General features: G+C 50.5%; 1 protein-coding gene and 1 long non-coding RNA gene across 51 annotated transcripts in view; one reads left to right on the plus strand and one right to left on the minus strand.

Annotated features, from left to right (window-relative positions):
• Positions 1-1876: 1876 nt before the first annotated feature.
• LOC139438882 (uncharacterized) lies at positions 1877-2564 on the minus strand. The gene is made up of 3 exons (XR_011648653.1): positions 2457-2564; positions 2069-2122; positions 1877-1979 (listed from the first exon to the last, which is right to left on the minus strand). It is a non-coding gene; the product is annotated as an uncharacterized lncRNA (long non-coding RNA).
• Positions 1883-25339, plus strand: part of TNK2 (tyrosine kinase non receptor 2) — a 42555-nt gene continuing 19098 nt past the window's right edge. For 20 of the 50 annotated variants that reach the window (XR_011648646.1, XR_011648647.1, XR_011648650.1 and 17 more), the window contains exons 1-2: positions 1883-1999; positions 24498-24678. Coding sequence is in view for 40 of the 50 variants with exons in the window: in XM_071214717.1 (XP_071070818.1) it covers positions 24516-24678 (163 nt within the window). In the remaining 10 variants the exon portion in view is untranslated. Of the gene's footprint in view, positions 2000-12462; positions 12534-16693; positions 16836-18363; positions 18872-19231; positions 21303-24497; positions 24679-25339 lie in introns of those variants that run through there. The other 30 variants (XR_009185529.1, XR_009185530.2, XR_011648652.1 and 27 more) reach the window with 10 other exon arrangements.

The following is a 25339-nucleotide window of genomic DNA, read 5'->3' on the forward strand; positions in this document are numbered from 1 at the left end:
GTGGGCTGGAAGGTTTCCAAGGTCACATCCAGTTATGAGGTTTGACGGCAGTGTGGGACTCTAATCCCAGTCTCTCTGCAGCCCGAGGGGCCCACACCCACCCCTTCCCTGGGGCCAACGGAGGGCACCTGAATGAAGGCCAGCAGGTCTCTGGACTGTGCCGCTTTCCCACTGGGGTGAACCGCAGAAACAGTCCCAGGTAGAGAGGGCTCTCCTCTTTCCCACACGGCTTCCTATTGGGAACTCTCACCCCCTCCTCAGAAGAGGAAACGGAAGCAATCCCCAACTCACCTCCCAGCCAAAGAAAAATGAAACTTCAAAGATTTGACTCCCAGTGACAAAGCACCTTGCAAATCCCGATTCTAGCCCAGCTGGAAGCAGCCCTGGGCAGTGGGATTTAGAATCAAAGGCTCAGGGCGAACTGGCACTGTTACTGCCTCTATGTCATCTGTAAAATGGGTACAAAAATGAAACAACTCCCAACGGAACTGGATGACCGAACAGTCTACCTTCTACTTCATCCCTCCTACCTCTTGGCACCACAGGACTGCTCAAGCAAGGCTGCGGTTGGGGGTTGGGGGCGGAGTAAGGGTGGGGGAGGGGGAAGATGGGGTGGGGTTGGGGATTGTAAACAGAACCCGGCCCTTTAAGAGGGCAGGCCGACCCCCCGCCAGGCCCCGCCCCCGGGCGGCGCAGGCGCACGCGGGGTGCAGGAACCCGGCGGGAGGGCGCGCGCTCGCAGGCTCGCGGGCCGGCTCGCGGGGCCGCAGCACCTGCGGGGGCCGGCGCGGGGCGCGGCGCGGGGCGGGCGGACCTCGACGTCCGGCGGCGAGGGCTGGTCTGCAGGCCCGGGACGCGGGGGCGGGAGCCCGCAGGCCACCTCTCCAGGTGGACGGCGCGGAAGGAGTCGGGCTTGGGGCGGCGTGAGCGGGCACGGAGGGCAGCACCATCTGGAGAGGCGGGACCGCGCGGCCTCGGGGGGGCAAGCGAGTGCGCTGGGCCGAGCCGGAGCGGCGCCCCGTGCCGGGCGCGCAGGCGGAGCGCGGCGGGCTTAGTCCCGCGCTGCCGGAGCAGCAGCCGCAGCGGGTCGGGGTGCTCAGCTGGGGCCCGCAGCAGTTCCGCGGGCTGAAGCTCGGCGTGGAGGAGCAAGGGGGGGTGGGTCCGGCCGTGCAGGAGGAGGGCGGGGTGGGCCTGGGGGTGCAGGAGCGGGGCGGCCGGGGCCGCGAACCCAGCCTGGGGGTGGTGTGGGGGCAGCCGGACGGCGCGGACTGGAGGCGCCCGCCGCGGTGGGCGGACTCCGCGAGCTGGCCTGTGGTGGAGGAGGAGGGGCTGGGGCCCCGCAAGCAGCACCAGGAGAAGTGGGGAGACAGCCCCGCAGTGCAGGAGCGTGGGGAGGCCCGCGCCGGGGTGCAGGAGCGGGGGGAAGGGAGCCCACACAGGCTGCTGCAGCAGCCGGAACAGCTCCCCGAGTTCGGCGACGGCTCGTGGGAACGCGGGGAGGGGCTGCAAAGTTCCCGGGAACCGGGAGAGCTGTACTGGGAGAGCTGCGGGCACCTCGTACGCGAGGCGGTGGTCCTGGGAGAGGCACGGACAGACCAGGAGAGATTGGAGCGGCAGGGGAGAGCCCGGCCCGTGGGGCCCCGGGGCCCTGAGGGGGAGGGGCGCCTGGGGGTGCAGGAAGTCAATTGGCTGCCTGGGGTGCAGGAGGGACAAGTGGTGCGGGCTGTCCAGGAAACCTACCTGGAGGAGAAGGGCTCCCAAGAGAGAGAAGGGCCCCCGGAGGAGCTCAGGATCCGAAGGCGAAGGCGGCGGCGAAGGAGGTGGTAGCCCACAAGCTGTGTGCCCTGCACCGGGCTCCCTCCAGGCAGAGAGGAGCGCAGGATATAGGGGTGGGGGGAGCACAAGAGCGTGGTGTGTCCGAGGGCAGGCCTGCGGGATCCTCTTCTGCCGTCTCACCCCGGGCATCTTCGAAGCCGCATCTGCAGGGAGGCAGCAGAAGGTAAAGATAAAGAAGCCCATTTCTGGTTTCAGTTGGTTTGAATATTTGGAAGCAGGAGGCTGAAGTTACCTCAGGAGAGGATGGTCTCCAAAACTGCCGGTGTACTCTCGCCTGTTTTCCAGCCTGGGAAGGGAGGAAACGGTGCAATTTTCAATAGCAAGGAGGGATTCCATCCCCGCCCCAGGACCGTATATATGCTCAGGAGTGATGGGGCATCGTCTTAGAGTTTTGACTGGAAGTGAGACCGTTTGGGTGACTGCCACGCATAGGCCGAGGGGAGCGAGGGGCACCCCCCAGGTGGAATTGCAAGAGAGGTGGTTACCCCTTCACCTGTCCACCCAGGAGCTAGGAGTGCCTCCATGCCATCACTGAGATGGTGTAACCAGCACAGTTGCTTCAGGTGATCAAAACACATTCCAGAAAAGGGAAGCGGTCGGCAGGATATAACAGAACTTACTCAGAACTTATGGTATGACCCGGTTGGCCCCATAAGCTAAGATGTGAGTGTGGCAGCAGGTGCCTGGGGCACGAGCCTGACCTGCTCCCGCCATGCCTTCTAATCACAGCTGATTTATGCTGAGGGCCCTGAGCCAAGGCAGAAGGGGAGAGCTGCTGGCAAGGCCTTCTGTCTCCACATGGGACCGTGGACCCCAACCTACAGGGGTGGGTTGGTGCCATTGGCCCCTGGTCCTCTTCTGTGGTGTGGACCCTGACCTCTACCCCACCCAGTGGAGCTGGGCAGCTGGCAGCTGTGGCATCAGGGATTTTATACCAGCCAGGGCCAGGTCCCAGCTCAGCCTGGAGGTGGGGCTTGCGGGTGGGGCGGGGAGGGCTGGATTTGGCTTCCTGTTGACTACCTCATGGTCTGGATGCCAGGCCCATTCCTCATTCCTGGCCCAGGAGGGCTTGGTGGGCCAGCTTATGGGCCTCAGCCTCCTTGGGCTGCTCATCTCTTCCATGGCACTTCCTGGGTTCGTTTTCCCTAGTTCAAGGAAGGAGGTGGGGTGCAGAGTCGCTGCCTGCCACAGGGCCCTAGCTGGGACCTATCCCTGCTCCAGCCGAGGTGTGGTTCTGAGTCAGATGGCTGCTGAGCCCCTACCCCACACCAGACTGCATGGAGAAGTGCTTCCCTCTGGGGACAGGGGGAGTGGTCATGGTGCCCTCGGGCAGGCATCTGCTTGGACTCTGCTGGAGTAGCTGGTTCACCTGCTCCTCGTGTAGACGCAAAGAAAACCTGTCTGTCAGCTTTATCCCATGCCGGTCACGCTACTACCCAAACACACGGACTCTGGAAGTACAGCTGCTGTATCCACAACCTGGTGCCTGGGTCTTCTGGAATGGCCAGAGTGGGTCTGTCTTCCTGGCTTAAGTGGAGGGATTTGTCTGTTCTAAACACATATACACAAGCACACACCGTCATCCACTTATTTCAGGTTGACTGTTTTGAATTTGTGGTAGATAAGTGTAGGAGAAGGGGTTTGGCATCAGAAAGATCTGGATTTAGATATGGTTTTATCACACACTAGATGTGTAATCTCTTTGGGCAAGATAATGTCTTGGCCTCAGTTTCCTTGTCTGTAAAATGGGAAAAATACTAGTTCCTGTCTCACAGGGATGATGTGAGAACTGATGCTTACAAAGCCCTTGGCACAGTGCCTGGCACGTGGCAGTGGCTCAGCAAATAGCTCTTTTTATTACCATCTCTGGGGCCAGGCTCAGAGCTAGGGAAGGCTCTGTCCTGTCGAAGGACCAAAAGTGCAGTGGGCCAGGGCTTTTCCTAGTGTCCTGAGCACAAAGGGGTCAGACCCTTCTTCCCCAGTCTGGTGTGTCTCTCCATGGGTGTCTTGGCTGGCAGGTGTTAGAGAAGACCTCTAAGTCTTTGGCCTCTAAGCCCATGATTATCTGTCTGCAAGTTTTTATATTTTATATTGACGTATGCTTTTATATCTCTTCAGTAAATCTATGGGACTGGAACATCTTAATTAACTGCCAGAATAGTTGTACCATTTTATGTACCCATGAACAGTGCATAAGAGTTCTGGTTGTACTGTATTCTTGTTAACACTTGGTATAGTCAGTGTCTTCATTTTAGATATTCCAGTAGGTCTGTAGTACTATTTCATTACAGTTTTAATTTGCATTTCCCTAATAACTAATGTTGTAGAGCATCTTTTCATGTGCTTATTTGCCATCTGTATGTCTTTTTTGGTGAAGTACCTTTTCAAATTGTTTACCCAGCTTTTAATTAGATGGTTTGTTTTTTTTATATTAAATGTTGAGATTTCTTTTTATATTATGGATACAAGTCTTTTATCAGCTATTTGGTTTGCACATATTTTAGGCAGTCTGTGGCTTGCCTTTTCATTTGCCTAACAGTGTCATTTGAAAAGCAGAAGTTTTACATTTTAATGAAGTCCACACTACCAATTTGTTCTTTTATAGATTGTGCTTTTGGTGTTGTCTAAGGAATCTTTGCCTAACCCAGAATCACAACAGTTTTCTCTTACGTGTTCTTCTAGAATAGTTTTGAGTTTTACGTTTAGTTCTACAATCCATGGTGTGAGAGTTAGGAATTAAAGTTCTGTGGGTTTTTTTTTTTTCCAGCACCAATTGTTGAAAAGACTATTGTTTCTCCAGTGAATTGGCTTTGCATCATTGTTGAAATTGTCTATATATACTCGGGTCTATTTCTGGAATCTGTTGTGTTCCACTGGTCAATTTGCCTATCTTTATGCTGATAGTACACTGTCTTGATTACTGTAGGTTTATAGTATAGTAAGTCTTAAAATTAGCGTAAGATGTCCAACTTTGTTCTTTCTTTTCAAGTTTGGTTTGGCTTTTTCTAAGTTCTTTGCATTTCCATATGCATTTTAAAATCAGTTTCTACAAAAAAAAAAAAGCCTGCTGGAATTTTGATTGAGATTGCATTGACTATAGATAAATTTGGGGAGAATTAATGATAAAACTGAGTCTTCTTAATCCATGAACAAGGTAGATCTCTACTTCAGTGTTTATTAATTTCTCACAGGCAGCATTTTTTAGTTTTCTATATACAGATCTTTCACGTCTTTAGTCAGATATGTCCTTAGACATTTCATATTTTTGATGCTAATACAAATGCTTTTTATGGTATTATTCTTAAAATTTCAATTTCCAGTCATTTGTCATATTGATCTTGAATCCTACAATTTTGCTAAACCCACTTACTAGTTCTGGCAGCCTTTTTGTAACTTCCATTGCATTTTCTGCATAGACTGTTATGTTATCTGCTAGTAAAAACAGTTTTGCTTCTTCCTTTCTGATCTTTCTTTATGCCTGGTATTTATTTCAATTTTTTGCCTGTTTGCAGTAGCTAGACCCACTGGTGTAATGTTGAACAGAACAATTGCTTGTTGGTGACCTCCGGGGGAAGGCGTTGTCTTCCACCATAAAGTATGATGTTAGCTATAGAGTTTTTATATGTTCTTTATCAGGTCCCTTTCTTTTTTTTTTTTAATTTATTTATTTTTTTTGACTTTGTAATAATATTACATTAAAAATATATATGTGAGGTCCCATTCAACCCCACCCCCCCACCCCCCCTCTCCCCCCCCAACAACACTCGTTCCCATCATCATGACACATCCATTGGATTTGGTAAGTACATCTTTGGGCACCTCTGCACCTCATAGACAATGGTTCACATCATGGCCCATACTCTCCTCCATTCCATCCAGTGGGCCCTGTGAGGATTTACAATGTCCGGTGATTACCTCTGAAGCACCATCCAGGGCAGCTCCATGTCCCAAAGACGCCTCCACCTCTCATCTCTTCCTGCCTTTCCCCATACCCATCGTCCACCATGTCCACTTTTCCCAATCCAATGCCACCTCTTCTATGTGGACATTGGATTGGTTGTGTCCATTGCACCTCTATGTCAAGAGGAGGCTCAGATTCCACATGGATGCTGGATGCAATCCTCCCATTTTCAGTTGTAATCACTCTAGGCTCCATGGTGTGGTGGTTGTCCTTCTTCAACTCCATCTTAGCTGAGTGTGGTAAGTCCAATAGATCAGATTGTAGGTGCTGGAGTCTGTTGAGGCTCAGGACCTGGCTATCACATTGTCAGTCCAGAGATTCAAATCCCCTAAATATATCTTAAACCCCAACATTAACTGCACCTCCAGCACATTAGCATGAAAGTCTTATGAAGGGAGATCCCATTTGAGTCCAGATTCATCACACATAAACACCATTTCCAAAGAGGGGCCATCTGCCCTGGTAGTTAACCCCATCGGCCATGACCATAACTCCCATGGGTCTCTTTAGCCCTCAAAGGAACCAATATCTGGGGGTTGTATCTGCTTTATCTGTCTCTCTGACTCTGCTCATTGTGCATGAGGGCAATCCTTCTGCCAGCCTCTAGACTCTTTTTTTAGAAACTCGTAGCCATATAAACTCATTTCTCCTTTCCATTTCCCCCTTACTTTAGGTCAAACAGCATTTTAAAGTCATGGTATTTTATGTAGACATGGATATTCTGCTGATCCGCACTGAACCTTCCGTATAAGGTCATTTTCCAGTTGCATCATCAGTTGGTAGTTGATAGTGGTCCCTCGTTGCCAGGGAGGCTCATCCCCGGGTGTCATGTCCCACGCTGGGGGGAAGGCATTGCATTTACATGCTGAGTTTGGCTTCGAGACTGGCCACATTTGAGTAACATGAAGGCTGACAGGAGGAAATTCCCAGGCACAAAGTTGTTCTAGGCCTTGTTCTTATTTTGGGTTTATCAGCTCACAAGCATAGTCATTAGCATCAGGGGCTCACTGTTGAACCCTCACTCCCTCCCGGTCCCCGCCACTGTACCTGGGAGACTGTCTCTGCTCCCCTAGGGATATCAGGTCCCTTTCTACTCCTTTTCTGCTCAGAGTTTTAATCAGGAGTGGATAATGGGTTTTGTCAAATTATTTTTCTGTATCTATTGAAATGGTAAGATTTTTCTTTTTTAGTTTGTTAACATGATGAATTACATTGATTGACTTTTGAATGTTAAACTAACCTTGCATTCCTGGGACAAATGGTCATGATATGTTATTCTTTTTATATATTATTGCATTCTATTTGCTAAAATTTCATTAAGACTTTTGCAACTTTGAGGGTGTTTTTTTTTTCTTGAAACGTCTATAGATTTCATAGCATGTGTCTTTTTTAACATAGTCTACCTTAAGTGATGGTAATATAAGAACCTTAAAATAGCATACTTCCATTTCTTCATTCCCTTTATGCTAAATTTTGTAAAATTGTACATGTTAAATACACCACATATATTATATATACATAACTTATATTTACCCCTGTAGTTATTGTCATTGCACTTCATTTTTTTGTAGAGGTCCATATTTCTATAGGGTGTTATTTTTCTTCTGTCCAAAGGACATCCTTTAACATTTCTTGTAGTGTATACTTGATAAATTCTTTAAGCTTTTGCATGTGTAAAACGTTTATTTTGCCTTTATTTTTGAAAGATCTTTTTGCTGAAATAGGATTCTAGGATGTGAATTTTTTTCTTCCAGTACTTTAGTGATTTTTGCCACTGTCTTCTTGCTTTCATTGTTTCCGTAAGGAATTTATCATCCTATCTTTCTTCCTCTGTATGTAACGTGCCCCCCCCACTACTTTTTAAAAAAGATTTTCTTATTACTAATATTAAGCAGTTTGATTATGATTTGCCTTGGTATAGATTTCTTCATGCTCCTTGTGCTTCAAGTTCACAGAGCTTAAATCTGAGGGTTTATAGTTTTCATCAAGTTTGTAAAAATTTCAAGTGTCTGTCTCCAACATTTTCTCCTTTCTTCATATTATACATTTATTAGGCTGCTTGAAGTTGCCTCACAGCTGACTGATCCTTATTCGTTTTTTTTAAAGTTCTCATTTTTCTGTTTTTCATTTTGGATAGTTTCTATTGCTATTTCTTCAAATTCACCAAGTTTTTCTTCTGCGATCTCTAATATGCTTCTAATTCCATTCAGTGTATATTTTCATCTCACATGTTGTAGTTTTCATTTTAGAAGTTGGATTGGAGTCTTTTAAAACAATATCTTGTCTCATAACTTTTCAAGCATGTGGATGGAATGTTGTTGTAATAACTTTTACTGCTTTTGTCTACTAATTCTAACATATTTTTAAGTCCTGGGTTGTTTTCAATTGATTGATTTTTATTTATCTTCTCATTATGAATTTCCTTCTTTGCATGTCTGGTAATTTTTTTATTGGATGCCAGACAATAGAAATTTTACCATGTTGCGTGCTACATATTTCGTATTCCTATAAATATATAAATACTCTTTGAGGTTTTTTTCTTTTTTTTTCTGGGATGCAGTTAGGTAACTTGGAAATAGTTTGATCCGTTTGGGTCTTATTTTTAAGACTTGTTGGGTAGGACCAGAGCAATGCTCAGTCTAGGGCTAATTATTCCCCACTACTGAGATAAGACCCTTCTATGAATTCAACCCAGTGCTCAGGTTTTTCCTCTCTAACAGGTGGGAACAAGCTCTTTCCCCAGCCCTGAGTGGGCACTGGGTCTTCTTATTTCTGATTTTCTTGGTTGGTTCTTTCCCCCAGCATTATTGCTGTCCTCACATGGATGTAATGATTGGTACTCAGTTGAATATTTGAGGGGGCCCCTTTGCACATTTCTGAAATGCTTTCTTCTCTGTGATACTCGATTCTGCAAACTCTGGTCACCTGTGTCTCCTTCTATGCTCAGCTCCATCTCTCAAGGAAATCCGTCGGCCTCTGACTCAATTCTTCTCCCTATGCCATGGCCTGGAAACTTTCAATTTTAGGCTTCACCTTCTTTGTTTCCTGTCTGTTAGGTATCACTGTCCTTCATTGCCTGATGTCTGGTGTCGAAAACTGCTTTGTATATTTTGTCCATATTTTTGTTGTATAGGCAGGAGGAAAATCTGGTCCTTGTTATTTCATTTTGGCCCAAGATGAGAATTTTAACTTCCGGTCCCCCATTCCCACCCTTCCAGTCTTTCAGTCTACCCACTATAGAGGTCTTATTTTTTTCTTCAGTCTACTGTCTGTTTTTATATTGTTATGATGTAGTGAACTGTGATGATGTTTCCTCTCCTTGACAGCTTTTTGTTCTCCTTGGAGTTGCTTTTTGTGTGTGCTTAATTTTCTCTGTACTTTTCACATAGTCAGACTCTCAATAGTTGCCCTACTGATTCAAGATGTCAATTCCAATAGGTATTCTGTCACATTCATCTCTGGAAGTCTGCTTCAGAGCCTTCTTCTTTGCAGTCACAGGAACCGGTTGCTCTTTACCAGTAATACTTAGCTGTCCTCCTGGGGTTGCCCTTCATGTTGAATCTCCAGTTTTCCCCTTTGTTGGTTTACTGTCTTGTTTTAGTAGAGCACATCCTCTGTAACTTCCTGAGAGAGAAAGGTTTATAGGAGATGGTGGGTTTTTGTTTTGTTTTGTTTTGTTTTTGAGGTACTGGGGCTAGGGCCCAGACTTTGAATGTGTGGAGCTGGCGCTCAACCATTGAACCGCATTGGCTCCCCTGAATTGGTTTTTTGTTTGTTTGCTTGTTTGTTTTTAGGAGGTCCTGGGAACCGTACCTGGGACCTCCCATGTGGAAAACAGGCCCTCAACCTCTTGAGCCACATCTGCTCCCTGGTGGATTATTTTGAGACCTTGCCTCCCTGACATGCAGTCAGCTGATGGTTTAGTTTAACATAGAGCTCTGATGAGGAACTGCTTTCTTTCACAATTTTGAGGCCATTGCTCCATTGCTTTTTAGGTTCTAGATTTAATGTTGAAGTCTAAAGTCATTCTGAATCCTTTGTATGGGACCTGTTTTGTACTCTCTCCCCCTTGTCCCAGAGTTTGTAGGATCTTTTCTTTATTTCCAGTATTCTAAAATTTCCTAATGATAACCTAATGAGCTGTATTGGTATTTGTTTATTTTCATCTATTGATGTATATTCAGTGACCTCGTTTGGTTTGTAAACTCATTGTACTTCAGATCTGGGAAGTTTTCTTATATTATTTTGTTGATCACTTCATCTCTTTTTTTTTTTCCTGGAGGATGTTTTATTTGGATATGCACCTTTTTACCAGATCCTCTAATTTTCTTCTCTTTTTTTTGCTGTTTTCCAACTTTTTGTCTTTTTACTCTCCTTTATGGGGGAATTATGTAAACTTTATCCTCCATCCCTTCTATCAAGTTTTGTTTTCTTTTATAATTTTATTATATATATTTATTTATTTATTTAAGATTTAAAAATTTTTTTAAATTTCTCTTCCCTTCCCTGCCCACGCCAGGCCCCTGCCTCAGTTGTTTGTTCTCTGTGTCCATTTGCTGTGTGTTCTTCTGTGTCCGCTTGTATTCTTGTCAGTGGCACTGGGAATCTGTGTCTCTTTTTGTTGCATCATCTTGCTGCGTCAGCTCTCCGTGTGTGGCATCACTCCTGAGCAGGTTGCACTTTTTTCACACTGGGTGGCTCTCCTTACGGGGTCCACTCCATGCGCGTGGGTTCCCCTATGCGGGGGACACTCCTGTGTGGTACTGCACTCCTTGCATGCATCAGCACTGTGTGTGGGCCAGCTCCACATAGGTCAAGGAGGCCCGGGGTTTGAACCCTGGACTTCCCATGTGGTAGGTGGACACTCTATCTGTTGAGCCAAATTCGCTTACCATCTTTTATAATTTTAGATGCTCATGGCTGTCTTAAGAAGGGCTCTCTGAAGAAGTGACCTATGTCTACAATGGGGGAGAATATCTAAAAAAAGGACTGCTGTAGCCAGAACAATGATTGGCACGGTTGCAGGCTTTCCCCAGAGCAGGGATTCCTAACTCCAGCTCACACTGGATTCATGTGAAGAGACTTTAAGATATGATACCTGAGGCTTGCTTTGCCTAAGCTGATGAGACTCTCTGGGGATGGGACTCAAACACTGATGCTTTCTAAACTCCCAGGTGATCTACCTGCACAGCAGTGGCAAAGAACTGCTGCTTCAGAGTCTTGAGAAGACTTGATTCTTAAAATGTGGTCTGTGGACCAGTGGCATCAGCATCACTTGGGAGCTTGATAGAGCAGATTCTCAGGCCCTACCCAGACCTATGGAATCAGAATCTGAATTGTAGCAAGATCCCCAGGTGATTCGTATGCCTAATGAACTTTGAGGAACACTAGTGTGTTCCTCATTCTCTCATTCAGTAACTTTTTTTTTATTAAAGCCATCCTCATGTATCTGAAAAGGTATTTCATTGTAGTTTTTTTGTTTTGTTTTTTTTAGGTTTATTTTTTATTTATTTTTCTTCCCTTCCCCCCCAAGTTGTCTGCTCTCTGTGTCCATTCGCTGTGTGTTCTTCTGTGACCACTTCTATCCTTATCAGCGGCACCGGGAATCTATGTTTCTTTTTGTTGTGTCATCTTGTTGTGTCAGCTCTCCATGTGTGTGGCGCCATTCCTGGGCAGGCTGCACTTTCTTTCGTGCTGGGCAGCTCTCCTTACGGGGTGCACTCCTTGCGTATGGGGCTCCCCTGCATAGGAGGGCACTCCTTGAGCGCATCAGCACTGCGTGTGGGCCAGCTCCACATGGGTCAGGAGGCCCGGGGTTTGAACCGTGTACCTCCCATGTGGTAGGCGGACGCCCTAACCACTGGGCCAAGTCCGCTTCCCTGTAACTATGAGCACCTGCTGTGGGCCAGATTCTCTTCTGACTGGAATGGGGGTGAGTCTGTTGTTTTCGTTTTATTTGTATCTATTGTCTTGTTTGTAAATTTTTTAAAAAGTAATATCCTGTTCTAATTTGTGGGTGCAATATCTTATCTCTCTGAAGATACTACTAATAATTTTCTGTTTGAAATTTCCTGCTTCTGCATAGTCTGTTTTCTACAGGTTGCTTTCTCCTACGTGCTTTGTTCTCTTCTGTATTAGAGGGTTTTCTTAGGTATCTGGGAATTCTTGTCTGCTCATGGTTAAGAGTGGCAGCCTGCAGTGCTGGGTGGCCTTGTTGACTGTGAACATCTTCGTATGGTGAGTGGATGGGCCATTTGTTTGTAACCTGCAATGTTGGTGTCTTTCCATCTTTCTCTGTCTGGTCAGTGTCCCAGGACAAGACACCTCTCATCTCCTGCCAGGAGATGGAGACCTGGCTCCATGTCCTGGGAACAAGCAGAGAAGGGAACTGGGATTTTGGCAGCTACAATAGAAGCTTTCCTTTAATCCTCTTATTTGGGATTTGACACCCCATCCTCAGCCAAGCCTATTGTGCCACTGTCCAGAGACCTTCAGTTTTTCCTCTCTAGGGAAATTCCTGGCTTTTGCCAGGGTGGTGGATGGGCATTCACCTTTTGACTTAGTGTTAGAAGGGGATCTAAAGGTCTTTTTGCTTCTTAAACAGCTTTCAACTAATCCTCTGTATTTTGGTATTTCCCTTCCATCTCCTCTTCTTTTTTTACCAGAAGCTCTGGGACTGCCAGTTCCTAGCCTTTAGAGGATTCAGTGAGATGGATCAAGAGCTTCTCACCTTGGGGTATGTGATTTTCTAAAGCCTGCTCTCAGTTACTGGCCCATTTGCTTTCCAGTTTCCAGAGTTTTGTTGTGGTTGTCTCTTCCTTGGGAACGTATGCCATTTAAACAATTCTCTTCTTTATTTAGTCTTGTTCCGGGAAGAAGTGAAATTATATGCATGTGTGCAATCTGTAATCTCTTCCTGGTACTGCTAACCCTTCATTAAACTTCCTCACAGAACTCAGGGATCCCTTCAGCATTCAGGATGCACATAGAGCCTGGCGTGGGTATAAACCGCAGCCCTGCCCTTCATAGGCCCACATCAATGAACCAAGCAACTTAGTGCACAGTCACATATGGACCAGTCCTGGCTCCACCTCTTACTCTCTGGGTAACCCTGGTCACTTCTCCAGAGCCTCAGTTTCTTCATCTGCAAAATGGGGATTATCTAGACTAGTAAAGAGGGTTTATAGTCATCAGTAAAAATGAAGCTTTTACTAATGAGCCTGGTACACAGTTTCTTGTGAGGTCCCAGGCCCTGACTTCTGCTCCTTCTTATCCCCCAGAACCTCTAACCCAGGCTGAGCACATAGTAGGTTTGCTGAAGAAGATGGGTCCCTGCAGCAGTGTGTGGTGTGCATGTACACTGAGACCCAGACAACTGCAGGAATTTGTTTTCTGTCACGTATGAGTGGTGTTTATGTCGGGGGGAGGGATGCTCTAGAACTGTCAGGGCTCTCAGTCCCCTGGAGCCAGGGCCCTAGCGGGGTGTGAGAGCACTGGGTTCTTCCTGTCTCCAGCTCTGCATGTCTCCAATGTGTTGTGTCTCCTAATGAGGGAGGTCCCCTCCCTGGGCCCCTGAGCATCCCCAGTCCCTGACCTTGGCTGCCCCTCTATGGCCAGAAGAAGCACATCAACGCCCTGAGCTGCTGATCTTCGCAGGCTCCTGGGATCCATTCCCTGTGTTGACTGCATGAGCATCTTGAACCAGGCCAGCCCGTTCCCTGTCCAGGACCTCAGTTTCCTCTTTGGGAAAATGGGTGGGCAGGATACATTGGGATTTTAGGTATATATCTTGAAGTCCTTGATATTTTTCTTACTCCTGGATTTGGACTGTTCTTCTCCAGCCTGCCCTGGGTTGAATATTCCCAGCTCCTGGGGTTCTGGTGTCAACCAGGGTCCAAGGCGGTGGGCAGTCCCTTTTGCAAGTGAAGAGTGCAGTTCACAGCAGCGGTTTCTCCTCACCACTCGTCCTTTCTCCCCCACCTCCAGCGCCCAACAATAGGCCCCTTCAGTTCTGGGCTCTGGCTGAGGGGGTGGAGTGAGGCCTGAGCCGGCAGGCAGGGCGACTAGCTGGGCGGCCTCTGCTCAGCCCCTGGGAGGGTCGGGAGTGGCTGGCTGCTGGGAACTGGCGGCACCCTGCCTCCCGCCTGCCGTCCTCCGTTCCCAAGGGTCACTCCCGGGTCTTGGTGCTGGGACAGTGCCTGGGAGGGCCGGCTGCTGACGGGCAGCTCTCTGCAGTATTCAGCATCACAGCCCTGGCACCCGAGTGTGTGGCGTGCATGGGCACTGAGGCCCAGACTACTGCAGGGATTTGTTCTGTGTCACCCGCGCGTGGTGCTTGGGGGGGGGAGGGACGCTCCAGGAATGTCAGGGCCCTCAGTGTCCGCCGCAGGATCAGGCTGGCCTGCCAGTCTTTAACTGGTTGTCTTAGTTGGCCGGGGCCGCTATGACAAATACCACGGGCTGGTTGGCTCACACAACAGGAATGTATTGCCTCGGTTTAGAAATTACAAGCCCAAAATCAGGGTACCCAGAACGCACCTCCCTGGGAGCCTGTGGCGTTCTGGTGGTAGCTTGCCAGCCCCGCTTAGTGTCCCTTGACTTGTGAATGTGCCTCTGCCTCCATCGCGTAGTGCTAGATGCTTCCTCTTCCATGGGCCCTGTCCGAATTTCCTCTGCTCATAAGGACTTTAGCTATTGGATTAAGGCGCACTCTCATTCAGAGATCCTGTTTACAGATGTGTTTCATACCTGTTGGCCTGGGGATTAGGGCTTGAACATGTCTTTGTGGGGAACATATTCAACCCCCAACATTTAGAGAAGCGTGAAAGCTTCAGAGTCTTTCAGGACCAGCTTGGTACCTATGGGGAGGACTTGAGGTCAGTTTGGCATCTGTCATGCTGTTTAGAGTGGCCTTTCTTCTCTAAAGGGTACATACATCTCCTTGGGGGTTGGAGGAAGAGGGGCACAGGACTCTCTGTAGCTGGTGTGTCTGCCTCACCTGTGCTCAGCATTCCCACCTGTCTCTACTCCCCTGCTCCCCTCCTCTCATGACAAGGTGGGGTGCCTGACAGCCAGGTCTCCTTCCCTTCAACCCCTGTGGCATCCTGTACCCCAGTTTTCCTTCCAAAGTTTTCACAGAGAAGGCCCATTCAAGTCTTTCCTTCTGCCTGTGGGGCCAGCCGAGTTGTCACTGGTTAGGAGACAGCTTTGTAGGTACAAAGTAGCTTAATGATCTGGGACGGAGTGGCTATTATGAGATTGGTAGTCCCTCTTCCTGTGAGGGTGCTGGCTTTTCTGATTAGAAATAACGGGAGGGGCAAAGCCAGGAAGGCTCAGGGCCACAGGCTTGTTCCTGGAACCCACTGGGGAATTAGGGTGACAGCAGCTCACTGGAAAAGAGGTAGGCTTCCCCTTTCTCCACTGTCTGTCACAAAGTCTTGATGTACTTTTCAGCAAACCTTCTCAGGCAGTTTCCTTGCCCATGTTCTGCCTTCAAGGTGACAGATATAAACAAACGGTTATTATGCAATGTACAAACCACAATAGAGGTGTGCTGCAAAGGGCTCCCTTAATAGAATTGTATTTTAATACAATTTTACAGGACTATTGACCCTTTAAGGATCAGAGCATGATGGATAATTTTTTAAAATTTTGTTCTTTTGGCTCTTTTCAATGTGTACTGTTACATGTTTATAGTACTCGTTTTCAACATAGGAAGGAGCATGGTAAAAAGAACCATTAGGGGTAGGGATTTGGGAAAGGAAATTTGATTTGAGTCTTGAGGGGGTGTATAGGAGTTCACCTTGTAAACAAAGATATGGAGGAATGTCACAGACAAAGAAATTAAAGAGCAAGGCATGTTTAGAGAAGGGCGGGCATTTGATGTGGTTGGAACGCAGAGACATTCAAAGAGAATAGTAAGAGATGGAGGTTGAAAAATAATAAAGGAGTGGATCCTGAAGGGCCTTGTATACCGGAATTTGACTCTGTAAGTTACAAAGGAATGTAGGAAGGGAAGGGATGTCAGGTCTGTGTTCAGATGATAATAATAATAAACTATGTGCCAGATGCTGAGCTTAGTGTGTTATTCGTTATCTCACTGAATCTTCACAACAGCCCCATGAAGGAGGTACTGTTTATCTCCATTTTATAGATGGGGAAACTGAGACTTAGAGCTTGTCATTTGCCTGAAGGTTGTCCACCTAGAAAGTGATGGAGCCAAGATTTCAGCCCATGTCTGGCTCCTGATCCCGAGGTTATTGATGGGAGGAATAATTAGGGGGTAGAAATGATTTTTGTGGCCTCCTCAGGTGAAGAGGAAGAAGAGTCATGGTTGGGGGACCATGGGTGAGTGACTAGTGAGTTTGTGATATTTTCATTCAGGGTACAGGAGCACAGATTAGAAGTTGGAAGGCGTTGATGGTGAGCTCAGTTTGGACGTGTGTGTGACATGAGTATGTGGTGCCTGTGCAACCTCCGCAGTCTAGAGCAGCAGGAGCTCAGGAGTGGAGACAGACTTTTGGGAACAGCCAGCACATAGGTGGTATTTGGATCTCTGAGAGGAGAGGAGGTTGCCCCCAGGGAGTAGAGCATTCATGAAGAAGAAAGGAAGGGCAAATTTTAAAAAATTTTAGGACATACCAACAGTTAAGGAGAAGAGTAAAGTTCAAAAATCGTAGGAAATACCCACAATTAAGGAGAAGGGTTGAAGAGGACTCAGCGCTGGATTCTAGGCCTGTGGGCCTGGCACTGCCAGCGAGTGCACAGCCTCGGCCTTGCCTCCCTGAGGACCTCCCCTGGGAAGGAGGGGGCCCCTGCGTCCTGGAGATGGAAAGGGTGTGGACAGCCATGGTGCACGTCTGAATCACCCCCTTCTCTTCCTTGGCTCCCGGCCAGCCTCCTCCTCATGCCAGTCTGATGTCAGGCATGGGCTGATCTGGACGTTGCTCAAGTGTATCCTGCAGTTCCTTTTGGGATGTGATTCCGAGGGGATCCAGCCTGGCCTTGTTCGAGAAGCTTGGGCCCTGCACACAGAGGGGTGAGTTAAGGGTGCTGGGGCTTGGTGGCGCTGACAGGTGAAGGCCAGGTAATTCTCTAGTTGGGGGAGGATCTGTAAGCATGCCGCCTGTCACCCCCAATATGCTGATTTTCCTCCTGACTTGGAGAAGAGGAAGGCAGAGGTCTGAGAGGGATGGCTTAGAGGTGGGGTTGGCATATATTCCTGAGAATACGGTAGATTGTTTTGGAAAAATCCTCTTGGCCGGAAATCGCATGTCAAGTCTGCTCCTCCGTGTGGATTTGTCACTTCACTGATGCTGCTGGAAAGGCTGGGGAGAGGGGCGTTACAGTGGAGGTAGGCTGGTTGCCAGCTGCTTCAGGCTCCCTCTAGCTAGGGGGTGTGAAGAGATAAGGAGGCAGGCTGTAGACCAGAGGGGTGTATGTGTGTGGGTGGATCCCCCAAATCCTGTGGGTGCATCACAGCCGTATGGTACTGGGAGGCAGAGAAAAAGCAAGGAGGAGGAATGGTTTGGATCAGACCCTGCAGCACACCCAGGGAAGAAGGGATGAAGCTGGCTTTTTCAGCTCTGTTTTCTCCACAGCCTCCTGATTTTGGGTCATTGCAGCTGCTCCCCAAACCAGTTTCTGCCATAGCCACAGTAAGAAGCAGAGGTACTTCTGCCTAGAATAGAACCAGGCTGGGTCATTCCCCACCCCAGGAAGCATAGAGGGGACAAGGACAGGGCTGTGCGAGAAGGGTGAGCCTTTTGGGAACTCCCCAGGGTCCTTTTCCCTGCCTTGAGGCTAAGTGGAGGAGGTCTCAGCATCTCCCCTTCTGCCTCAGTCTGGAAGGGTTGAAGGTGCCCTGAGCTCAGCCCTAAATACCTGGTGCTAAGGAGTCAGTGGATGCTTCAGATGCCTCAGGAATGAGAGGGCGTGCTGCCCGTGCCTTGGGGCTTCCTCGGCTGGCAACAGCCCTACTCCAGTGCAGGGTGGGGGTACATGGGCGGTGACGCGCACCCTGCCCGGGCACGTGTTGGAGAAGCTTCTCCAGCAAGGAGTCCAGCACTTGAGTCACTCCAAGGCCAGAGAGGTCAGTGCCAGTACCCTGCCCCTGCCCTGCACTCCCAGGCACACAGCCTGTGTGGGAGCGGGCAAGCAGAGAGATGTCAAGGCCGGACAGAGATGAGGCCCCGGGCGGGGGCGGGCGGGGGCGGGCGGGGGCGGGCTGCGGCCTCGCTCCCCAACGGCCTCGCTCCCCTACGGCCTCGCTCCCCTACTGCTGCCTCCAAGGCTGGCCTAGGAATGGGCTGGGGAGCCTCCCTTCGCGTGCGAGCGGCGAGTGCGGGGCTGCCCAGGCTGCCCTTAGCTGACTACTGCGAGGAGCGGCGAGGAGCCCGCCAGGTGGGGCAGGTTGAGGGGTAGCCTTCAGTCCCCTGCAAGGCTCGAAGGAAGGAAGAGAAGGGACGGTTCTCTCTGTGGGCTTCTGGGAGGAACCCCTTACCATGGGTTCTGGGGGAGGGGCGCTGATTGGCGGACCTTATTGGTGGCTCTGGGGTGCTGAAGCCGGCGGAGGGGCTGAGGGGAGCGTGACTCTGGTCGGCGAAGGTGGCGTCCCAGGCACCTGACTTTCCCTGGAGATGAGTCTGCGGCCGGTGGGGCTCAGGCTTGGGGAGCCCGGGTGGGAGGCGCGCTGCAGAGGCCGGCGGCTCCTTTGAATGGAGGGAAGGGTGGGGGAGGGGTGGCCGCAGGCCCAGCAGGAGCAGAGGCGCGGCCACCGGGATTTGGCCCGTGAGTGGCGGGATGTGAGGCTGGAAGGGGAGGAGGTGGGGGTTGGGGAGCGTGGACCGGGGTTTCCTCCCAGGTCGAGATGCTTTAGCAGCCTCTGCCCTCCTCGAGAGGATGCTTGAGGCCCAGCCCCTCAGGACGCAGGGCAGTGACGCTACCGATGCCACTGGAGGGGCGGGGGCTGCGCCGTGCTCTGCTTGGCTCTCTCGCCCTGGCTTCAGGAGTTTCGGCTCCATGGGGGAAAGATCTGCTTACCAGCGCCTGGGCAGGAGCGAGGAGGGCCAGCAGGTAACGGGGAGAGGCTGGGTGGATAGCCAGGGCTGGCCCCATCCTCATCTCTGCTGGAGCCCAGCCCTGGCTATGGGGACTGATGCCTGTGGTTGTGAGGCTGGGTAAAGGGTGGTGTGTGTGTGGGGGGGAGGGGATGCCACTGGTGGTGAATTACAGATGCTGGCTTCTTCCTCCATGTCTGCAGGTCACCTGGGACCTAGATAGGCTGCTGATTGGGCTCCCCCCACACACACCCAGTAGGCACTACCAGGATTTGGGTTAGGGTCTTTTAAGGGAACTGAGCGCCTGAGCCTTGGACATTCCCCTCTAACTGGCCTTTTGAACGTGCACATCCAACCAAATGTCCTGATTTGCTTTAGGAAAAAAAAAAGGTCTTTCTATTTATGGGGCTGCTTCACCTCTCCTTGAACACCAAGCACTTTCTCTCCTGGCCAGCAGAGGGCAGTAGCTGACAGGAGAAGGGGGTGGGCAGGGTCCGGAGCACTGAGGCAGAAAGATGGGGCTGTTCTCCTGGGTTGGGAGATGGAGTCCTAGAACTGGGCCATTCTGACCCAGAACACCCCATCTTGAAGTAGAGGGGGTAGCCCTGCTTAAATCGTCCCCCTGAAGCCATGCCTCTGCTCCCCTTTCGGGGTAATGGCGGGGGGCTGGTGGTGGCAAGTGTAGGCTTCTCTGAACTGTGGGCATGGTCTGCCATGGTTTGGAGCAAAGCCAACTCCATTGTGACCTTGACCTGACCTCACCTTGCCCATCAGCTCTGACCTTAGCTGTCAGACCAGTGGTTCACTTGGACTGAGGGGAGGTTGCACCTGGCTGGCTCCACAAGCTTTAGGTGGTGAGTGACAGGAGGATGGGGATGGGGCACTGATGGCTGGAGGTGTTACCTCCTCCCCCAGCCTGGGGTCAGACCAGGAAATGGCTGTCCTTTCAGGTACTGCTAGAGAGGTCAAACACTGAGAGAAGCCCTGTGGAGAGAGCCTGGGATGCTGACTCCCCAAAACTCTCTACCCCAGCTGCCTGCCCCAGCAGCCAGCTGGGACCCCCTGGCCAGCTGGGCAGGGACAAGAGAGCAGTGTGCAAGAAACAGGGGCTCCTGGGACAAGGTGGGGGGGGGGAGTTGGGGGAGTCAGAGAGGACTTCCTGCAGCTGTCAGGTGTGTCTGGGGGCCGTAGCAGGGGGGGTGTAAGAGCAGCTGGTGCCCTTTGAGGAGGGCCAGAAAGATCATTTGTCAGCTCTAGGAACGTGGGGGGCCCATGGAGGCTTGATGGAATGTCTCCAGTCCTCTTAAGCTGGGATTGTTGTTTGTGTGTGGGGGTGATACACAAGAGTCATCCTACAGCCTGGCATCCTACAGCTCTGGCGTGGAGACATCCTAGCAGGGGTTTAGGGGCATGTTTGTTTGTTTTGAGGGGGTTTTGAATTTTGGCTAGCTGGACTGGGGAGGAGGCACCCTGGGTGTTGCAGGCAGCAGACAAGGCAACCCCGGGGGGAGGTGTGTGGAGATCCTTCACCCCCACCCACCCTCGCTCTTGGCTGGACTGCCCCACTCTGGCAGGCTGCCGGCCTCCTATTTCCGTCGGGCACCAGGGTAACAGGGCCACATTATGGCCTGAGCCAGGAGACGCCCAGCCAAGCCTGAGACTGGGGATGGGGGAGGGTCTCTAGAACTTGCCTGCAAGGTCCAGGGAGGATATTTTGGTGTCCAGGCCCCCAGCTGAGGCTGTGTTCCAGCCCCCATAGGCTCAGACAAACCTGTGTGGGGGCCCTACAGCCCCTCTTTGTACGCTGCTGCTTGATTCACATAGCCCCCTCTCCCAAATCCCGGGAGTTGTCTGCAGTGGTGGGGGCTGGGGTAGAAGCCAGAGACAGGGGGCCTTGTGTATGGGAAGGCAGGGGGGCCAGCACGGGTGGACGGGAGGAAGAGTCCCCCCCATTCCTGCCGTCCTCTTGGCAGTGATTCAGAAAGGTCCTTTTTCAGCCAGTGTCAGAGTTGCTCAGCTGGGGAGAGAGGGAGGAGGCAGGAGGGAGGGCGGGCTGGTGGGGGAGCCAGGGAGGAGGGCTGGAGCTGTGACCACTGCACTAGAGAGAAGACAGAAACGGGACAGAGACCCAGGCTGGAGAAGAGCTCCTGCCAGAAAAGCTGTGAAAACCCAGCCGGGCTTGCAGCAGAGGAGAGGCACCTACCCCATTCTTCTGCCCCATTTCCCACCCCCAGTGTGGGATTTGGGGGAGCTCTTGGGGCAGACCCCTGGCCGGCTTCCCTTCTGAGTGAGACTGAAGCTCAAGAGCTGAGTCCCCAGCTCCCCCACTTTCTGGGGTCAGCCCCGGCAGGGCGTCCAGCTCCGTGGAGATGCCGGCAGCCCGTCGCTTCCCTGGCCTAGAGCTCTCCTTCCCTCTCCTGGCCAGACTGCGGCGCCGCCTGTACACCGTGAGTTGGAGGCTGGGGGCAGGGGTCGGACGGCAGGCCACCAGATGGGCTCCTCAGGGCCAGCACTCTGCTGAGGGGGCAGAGGGCAGGCCTGGGAATGGCCAAGGGACCCCTCCAGCGAGCGCTTGTCGGGGCTGTGGGCTGAGCAACCTCCTCTCCACTGCTGTGTGCTTGTTGGCGAGTGTGTCAGAAAAGCGTGCAGAGGAGCAAGTCAGGTGCGGGCTCCTGTGTGCCAGCCACAAGAGCGACACGCTCCAGACACAGGTGTGCAGACTTCATTCCATACTTGGGGCCAGGCACATGCAGAATTGACTCCGAGCAGGCTGGGGGCCGGGGGCTGCAGTGCTCTGGGCTTCACAAAGACTGGGGGCAGGGGGCGACTTGTCCAGGTCCCGCTGGGTTTAGTGGTGAGACCCAAGGCTGATTGCTTTCTCCTCCCTAGGATCCCAGTGTTCTTTGCTGTCTCCCCACACACAGCCCTACCCAAGGCAGCCCTGTTCCCAGGATTGGGGAGCAGGGCAAGGGAGGTTCCTTAGCTGGGGTTTCTAAGTGGCTGCAGGTGAGGGGCCTGTCTCCCCCAGCCCTGCCCAGCAGGGAGGGCATGACTTGTGGGCTGTTCCCAGAGGGAGGGAGGAGGCTAGGGAACCTGGAGCCCCAGGACTTGGGGAGCAGGGAAGAGGGGGAGGGGTCCACAGGCTGCTTGCCCTGATGGGGTCTGGAACCCCCACCTTGAGGCTGAACTGTATAGGGGGTGGCAATGATGGTGGAACTCGGAGTGACTCTGCCTGGCCAGGCTGTTGAGAGACTGCCTTGTGGAATGATTTCCACCCCTTGGGTCTTGCTTTTAGGAAGCAGTGGTGTCCACCCTCGTAAATTCCACAAATTTTTTTTTTTTGGTAATAGTTTTGTTGAGGATAAATGTGTTAATATGGCTAACTGCTTAGAACCGTACCTGGCATGTAATAAGTGCAGTTGAAGTGTTAGATGATGTTTTTATTGTTATGGTTCTTAAGTGAAATTTAGAGATATAACCCAATTACTATGTGTGTGTATGTGCATGTGTATAGTAAAAAAAAAAATTAGGATGATGCCAAGTGTGACATAAAAGAGAAATAAAAGGAAAGTAATTGGCGCCATTCCATGTATTGTAATATGTCAGTACTTGGCATGACTGCACAAGTAGTCAGACGCTAAGACCTCAAGTAGAACTGCCCTGAAGGTGACACCCGCAGGAGCTGACTGAGAAGGGTTTTGAAATAATAAGGGCGGGTTCCCTTCAGTGACGTTTTCCCAAGTAGTGAACAGGTTGTGCTATGTTCTGAACAAAGCAAAGTCCTATTTTCCCTCAGTTTACAACACTGCTTCTCTTCCAGGAAAATTCAGTATGTACCCAAACTGCAAAAATATGCTCTTGTTTGCATGTAAAATAGAATTAGGTTCGAGGTTTGGATGATTATGAACAGGTTCTTCTGTTTGTACTTGCATGAATTGAAAGTTGTGTAGGATTTGGGACCATGTGTGCCACTGCCCTGTGCGTTCATGGCAAGATAGTTCTTGTCCCCTGCTAGATTCCACTCATGCCCTCCCCAACTTTGTGACAACCTAAAATGTCCCCTAGGGGGTGTACAGCCCTCATGAGAACCATCAGGGTTGCAGCTTAAAGTTTGAAAACCACCCGTCTAGTCCAGCCCCCTTGGGGAAGGAGCCAGGGCTTGAACTGAGGCCTTCTCATTCCCACTTGTCACTCTTTGTACTGCCCTGAGCTGCCTGGGAAAGTCGGAACTCCTGGCACTATGTTGGCAAGGCACTGGGAACTGTGGGGGCAGGAGGCTTATGCTGGGCCCGCGCATACAGCTCCTCTTAGTCCAGTGCATGGTGAGAGCCAGGGCGAGGCCGCCCCTGACGTGGCCCCTGCAGGGCAGCTGGCTCTTTCCCTGTTACCCTCTTCCTTAGTCAGGATTGAGCTTGGGTCAGGGGCTGGCCCGGATAGATCCTTAGCTTGAGGACAGATGGGCTTGGTGTCCAGTGGGTCAGACTGCTCAGCCGTGAGGGTGCCGCTGGCCTCTTTGTGCCAAAGAGAGTGTCAGGTTGCTTGCTGGTGGCCTATGGGCTGATTGTGGCCTGCAGGGGTGTTTTGTTTGGCCTGCACACCATGTGTGTATGTGTGTGTGTATTTCAAACTTGAATTCGTTGACAGCGTTAAAAATCAGAAAGGTAAAATGTTAAGTGAAAACAAGGAACAGAACAGTATGGGTAATGTGTAAATATTTGTGTGGGGGAAAGCACAGTCTGGAAGGACACTTAAAAGACAATGGCAGCTGGCTTCGGGCAGGGGTGCTAGGTGGCTGTGCGATAGGGGAGGAGGGAATGAGACTGACTTTATTCTAGCTAGGCTTCTGTGTGCCTTTTGAATTTTTTTACCACATGCAGATGTTACTTTTAAAAAAATTAATGGCAAGATTTCACATGTAAATCCAGATTTCCAGTATTTCTTGAAAAACAGTTGGAAGTTTTGATAATACTGGACCACAGTCCCTGGGGACAATCATTGACGGGCGCTGAGCACTGCTGCCTCAGGAGCCTGCCCCAATACCCCGCTCTCCCTCTCGCCTCACACTTGCCCCAGGCCTGCAGGCACTGGGATAGTGGTGGTCCCTGGAGTGTAGGGTTTGGTCCAGGAATGCCAGGCATTGGGAGGAACCTAGCTTAGTGCTCATCGACTGGTCCTGAGATCTTTCCCTCGGGTCCACTGGAGCTGGGGAGCCCATGATGAGTCTCAGGGAACACTACACCCCCCCAAAATTGTAATAAAATGTCATTCGTAAAAATGTATGCATTTTTCTGGAGTGACAGTAGTTTTTTATGAAGATTCTCAAAGGGCTTGTGGCCCCAGGCGAGTTGAATAGCAGGTGTATAACCCCAGCATAGTGAAGTTTATCCGGGTCACTTGGCTCATACATTGCAGAGCTTGGGAGTAAAACCCCAACTCCTGCTCCCAGGCCAGGGCCGTATACCAGCTGCCTAGTTCTGCCCTTGTTGGCCGGAAGTGGGGAGAGGGGTTCAGAATCTGGTTCAGCTCTTTTTGGGAGACAGTGGTTTGAGTCCTTCCAGGCAGCAGAGCAGGGTGTGGGTGAGCCCAGGCTCTCGGGTGGGGGCCCTTCTCATCTCCCTGAGCCACTCTTCACCTCCCTGCAGAGGCTGGGGAGCAGCAGCATGCAGCCAGAGGAGGGCACAGGCTGGCTCCTGGAACTGCTATCCGAGGTGCAGCTGCAGCAGTACTTCCTGCGGCTCCGCGACGACCTCAATGTTACCCGCTTGTCCCACTTTGAGTACGTCAAGAATGAGGACCTGGAGAAGATTGGCATGGGCCGGCCTGGTAGGTGGGGACAGTCCCTTGCTTGTCCTCTCCCCCTTGCCCATTTCTCTCCTCTCCCTTGATTCTTTGGGATGACGTAGCTGAGAACTCTTGCTACCCTGTCCCAGAAGCCCCTGAGGAGGTTGGGTAGGTGACCTGAGAACAATTCCCATTTGTAAAGGTAAACTGGAGTTAGAGGAGAAAGTAATTTGTCTTACTTAAAGATCTGGCAATTTAGGATTAGCTTTAGCCCCTTTTTTGTTGTTCAGACATTTGTAGGGTGTATTGCCTCGATTTCCCCTTCTTTATAAAGTGTAGAATTGAGTCTGTTGTGTTCACCATTCTAAACATAAGGGGTCATTGTCCAGAGATTTGTATGGAGGAAAGAAGGTTAAAACTCTCAGAATGTTAATTTTCTCTTAGTCTCTCTCTGTCTGATTTTCTCTGTCTCCTTTCTGTCTCTCACATTCTCTTATGCACAGAGATCTGCTGTATAGGTTTAACTCATATCTTAACCTTGCATTTATCCTGAAAGTAGTGGTTGCAGCATCTAGAAGTCATGGTATTCTTTGTAGAACATTAGAAACTTCGTGCATTCAACTTAAGTAGCTAAATAGGTAATAATGTGCTAAATTAAACACTGACAGATGTAATTTTTTGGGCCTGGATAATTCGTGTCTGA

The sequence above is a fragment of the Dasypus novemcinctus genome, chromosome 4 (assembly GCF_030445035.2).
Source record: "Dasypus novemcinctus isolate mDasNov1 chromosome 4, mDasNov1.1.hap2, whole genome shotgun sequence".
NCBI lineage: Eukaryota > Metazoa > Chordata > Mammalia > Cingulata > Dasypodidae > Dasypus > Dasypus novemcinctus.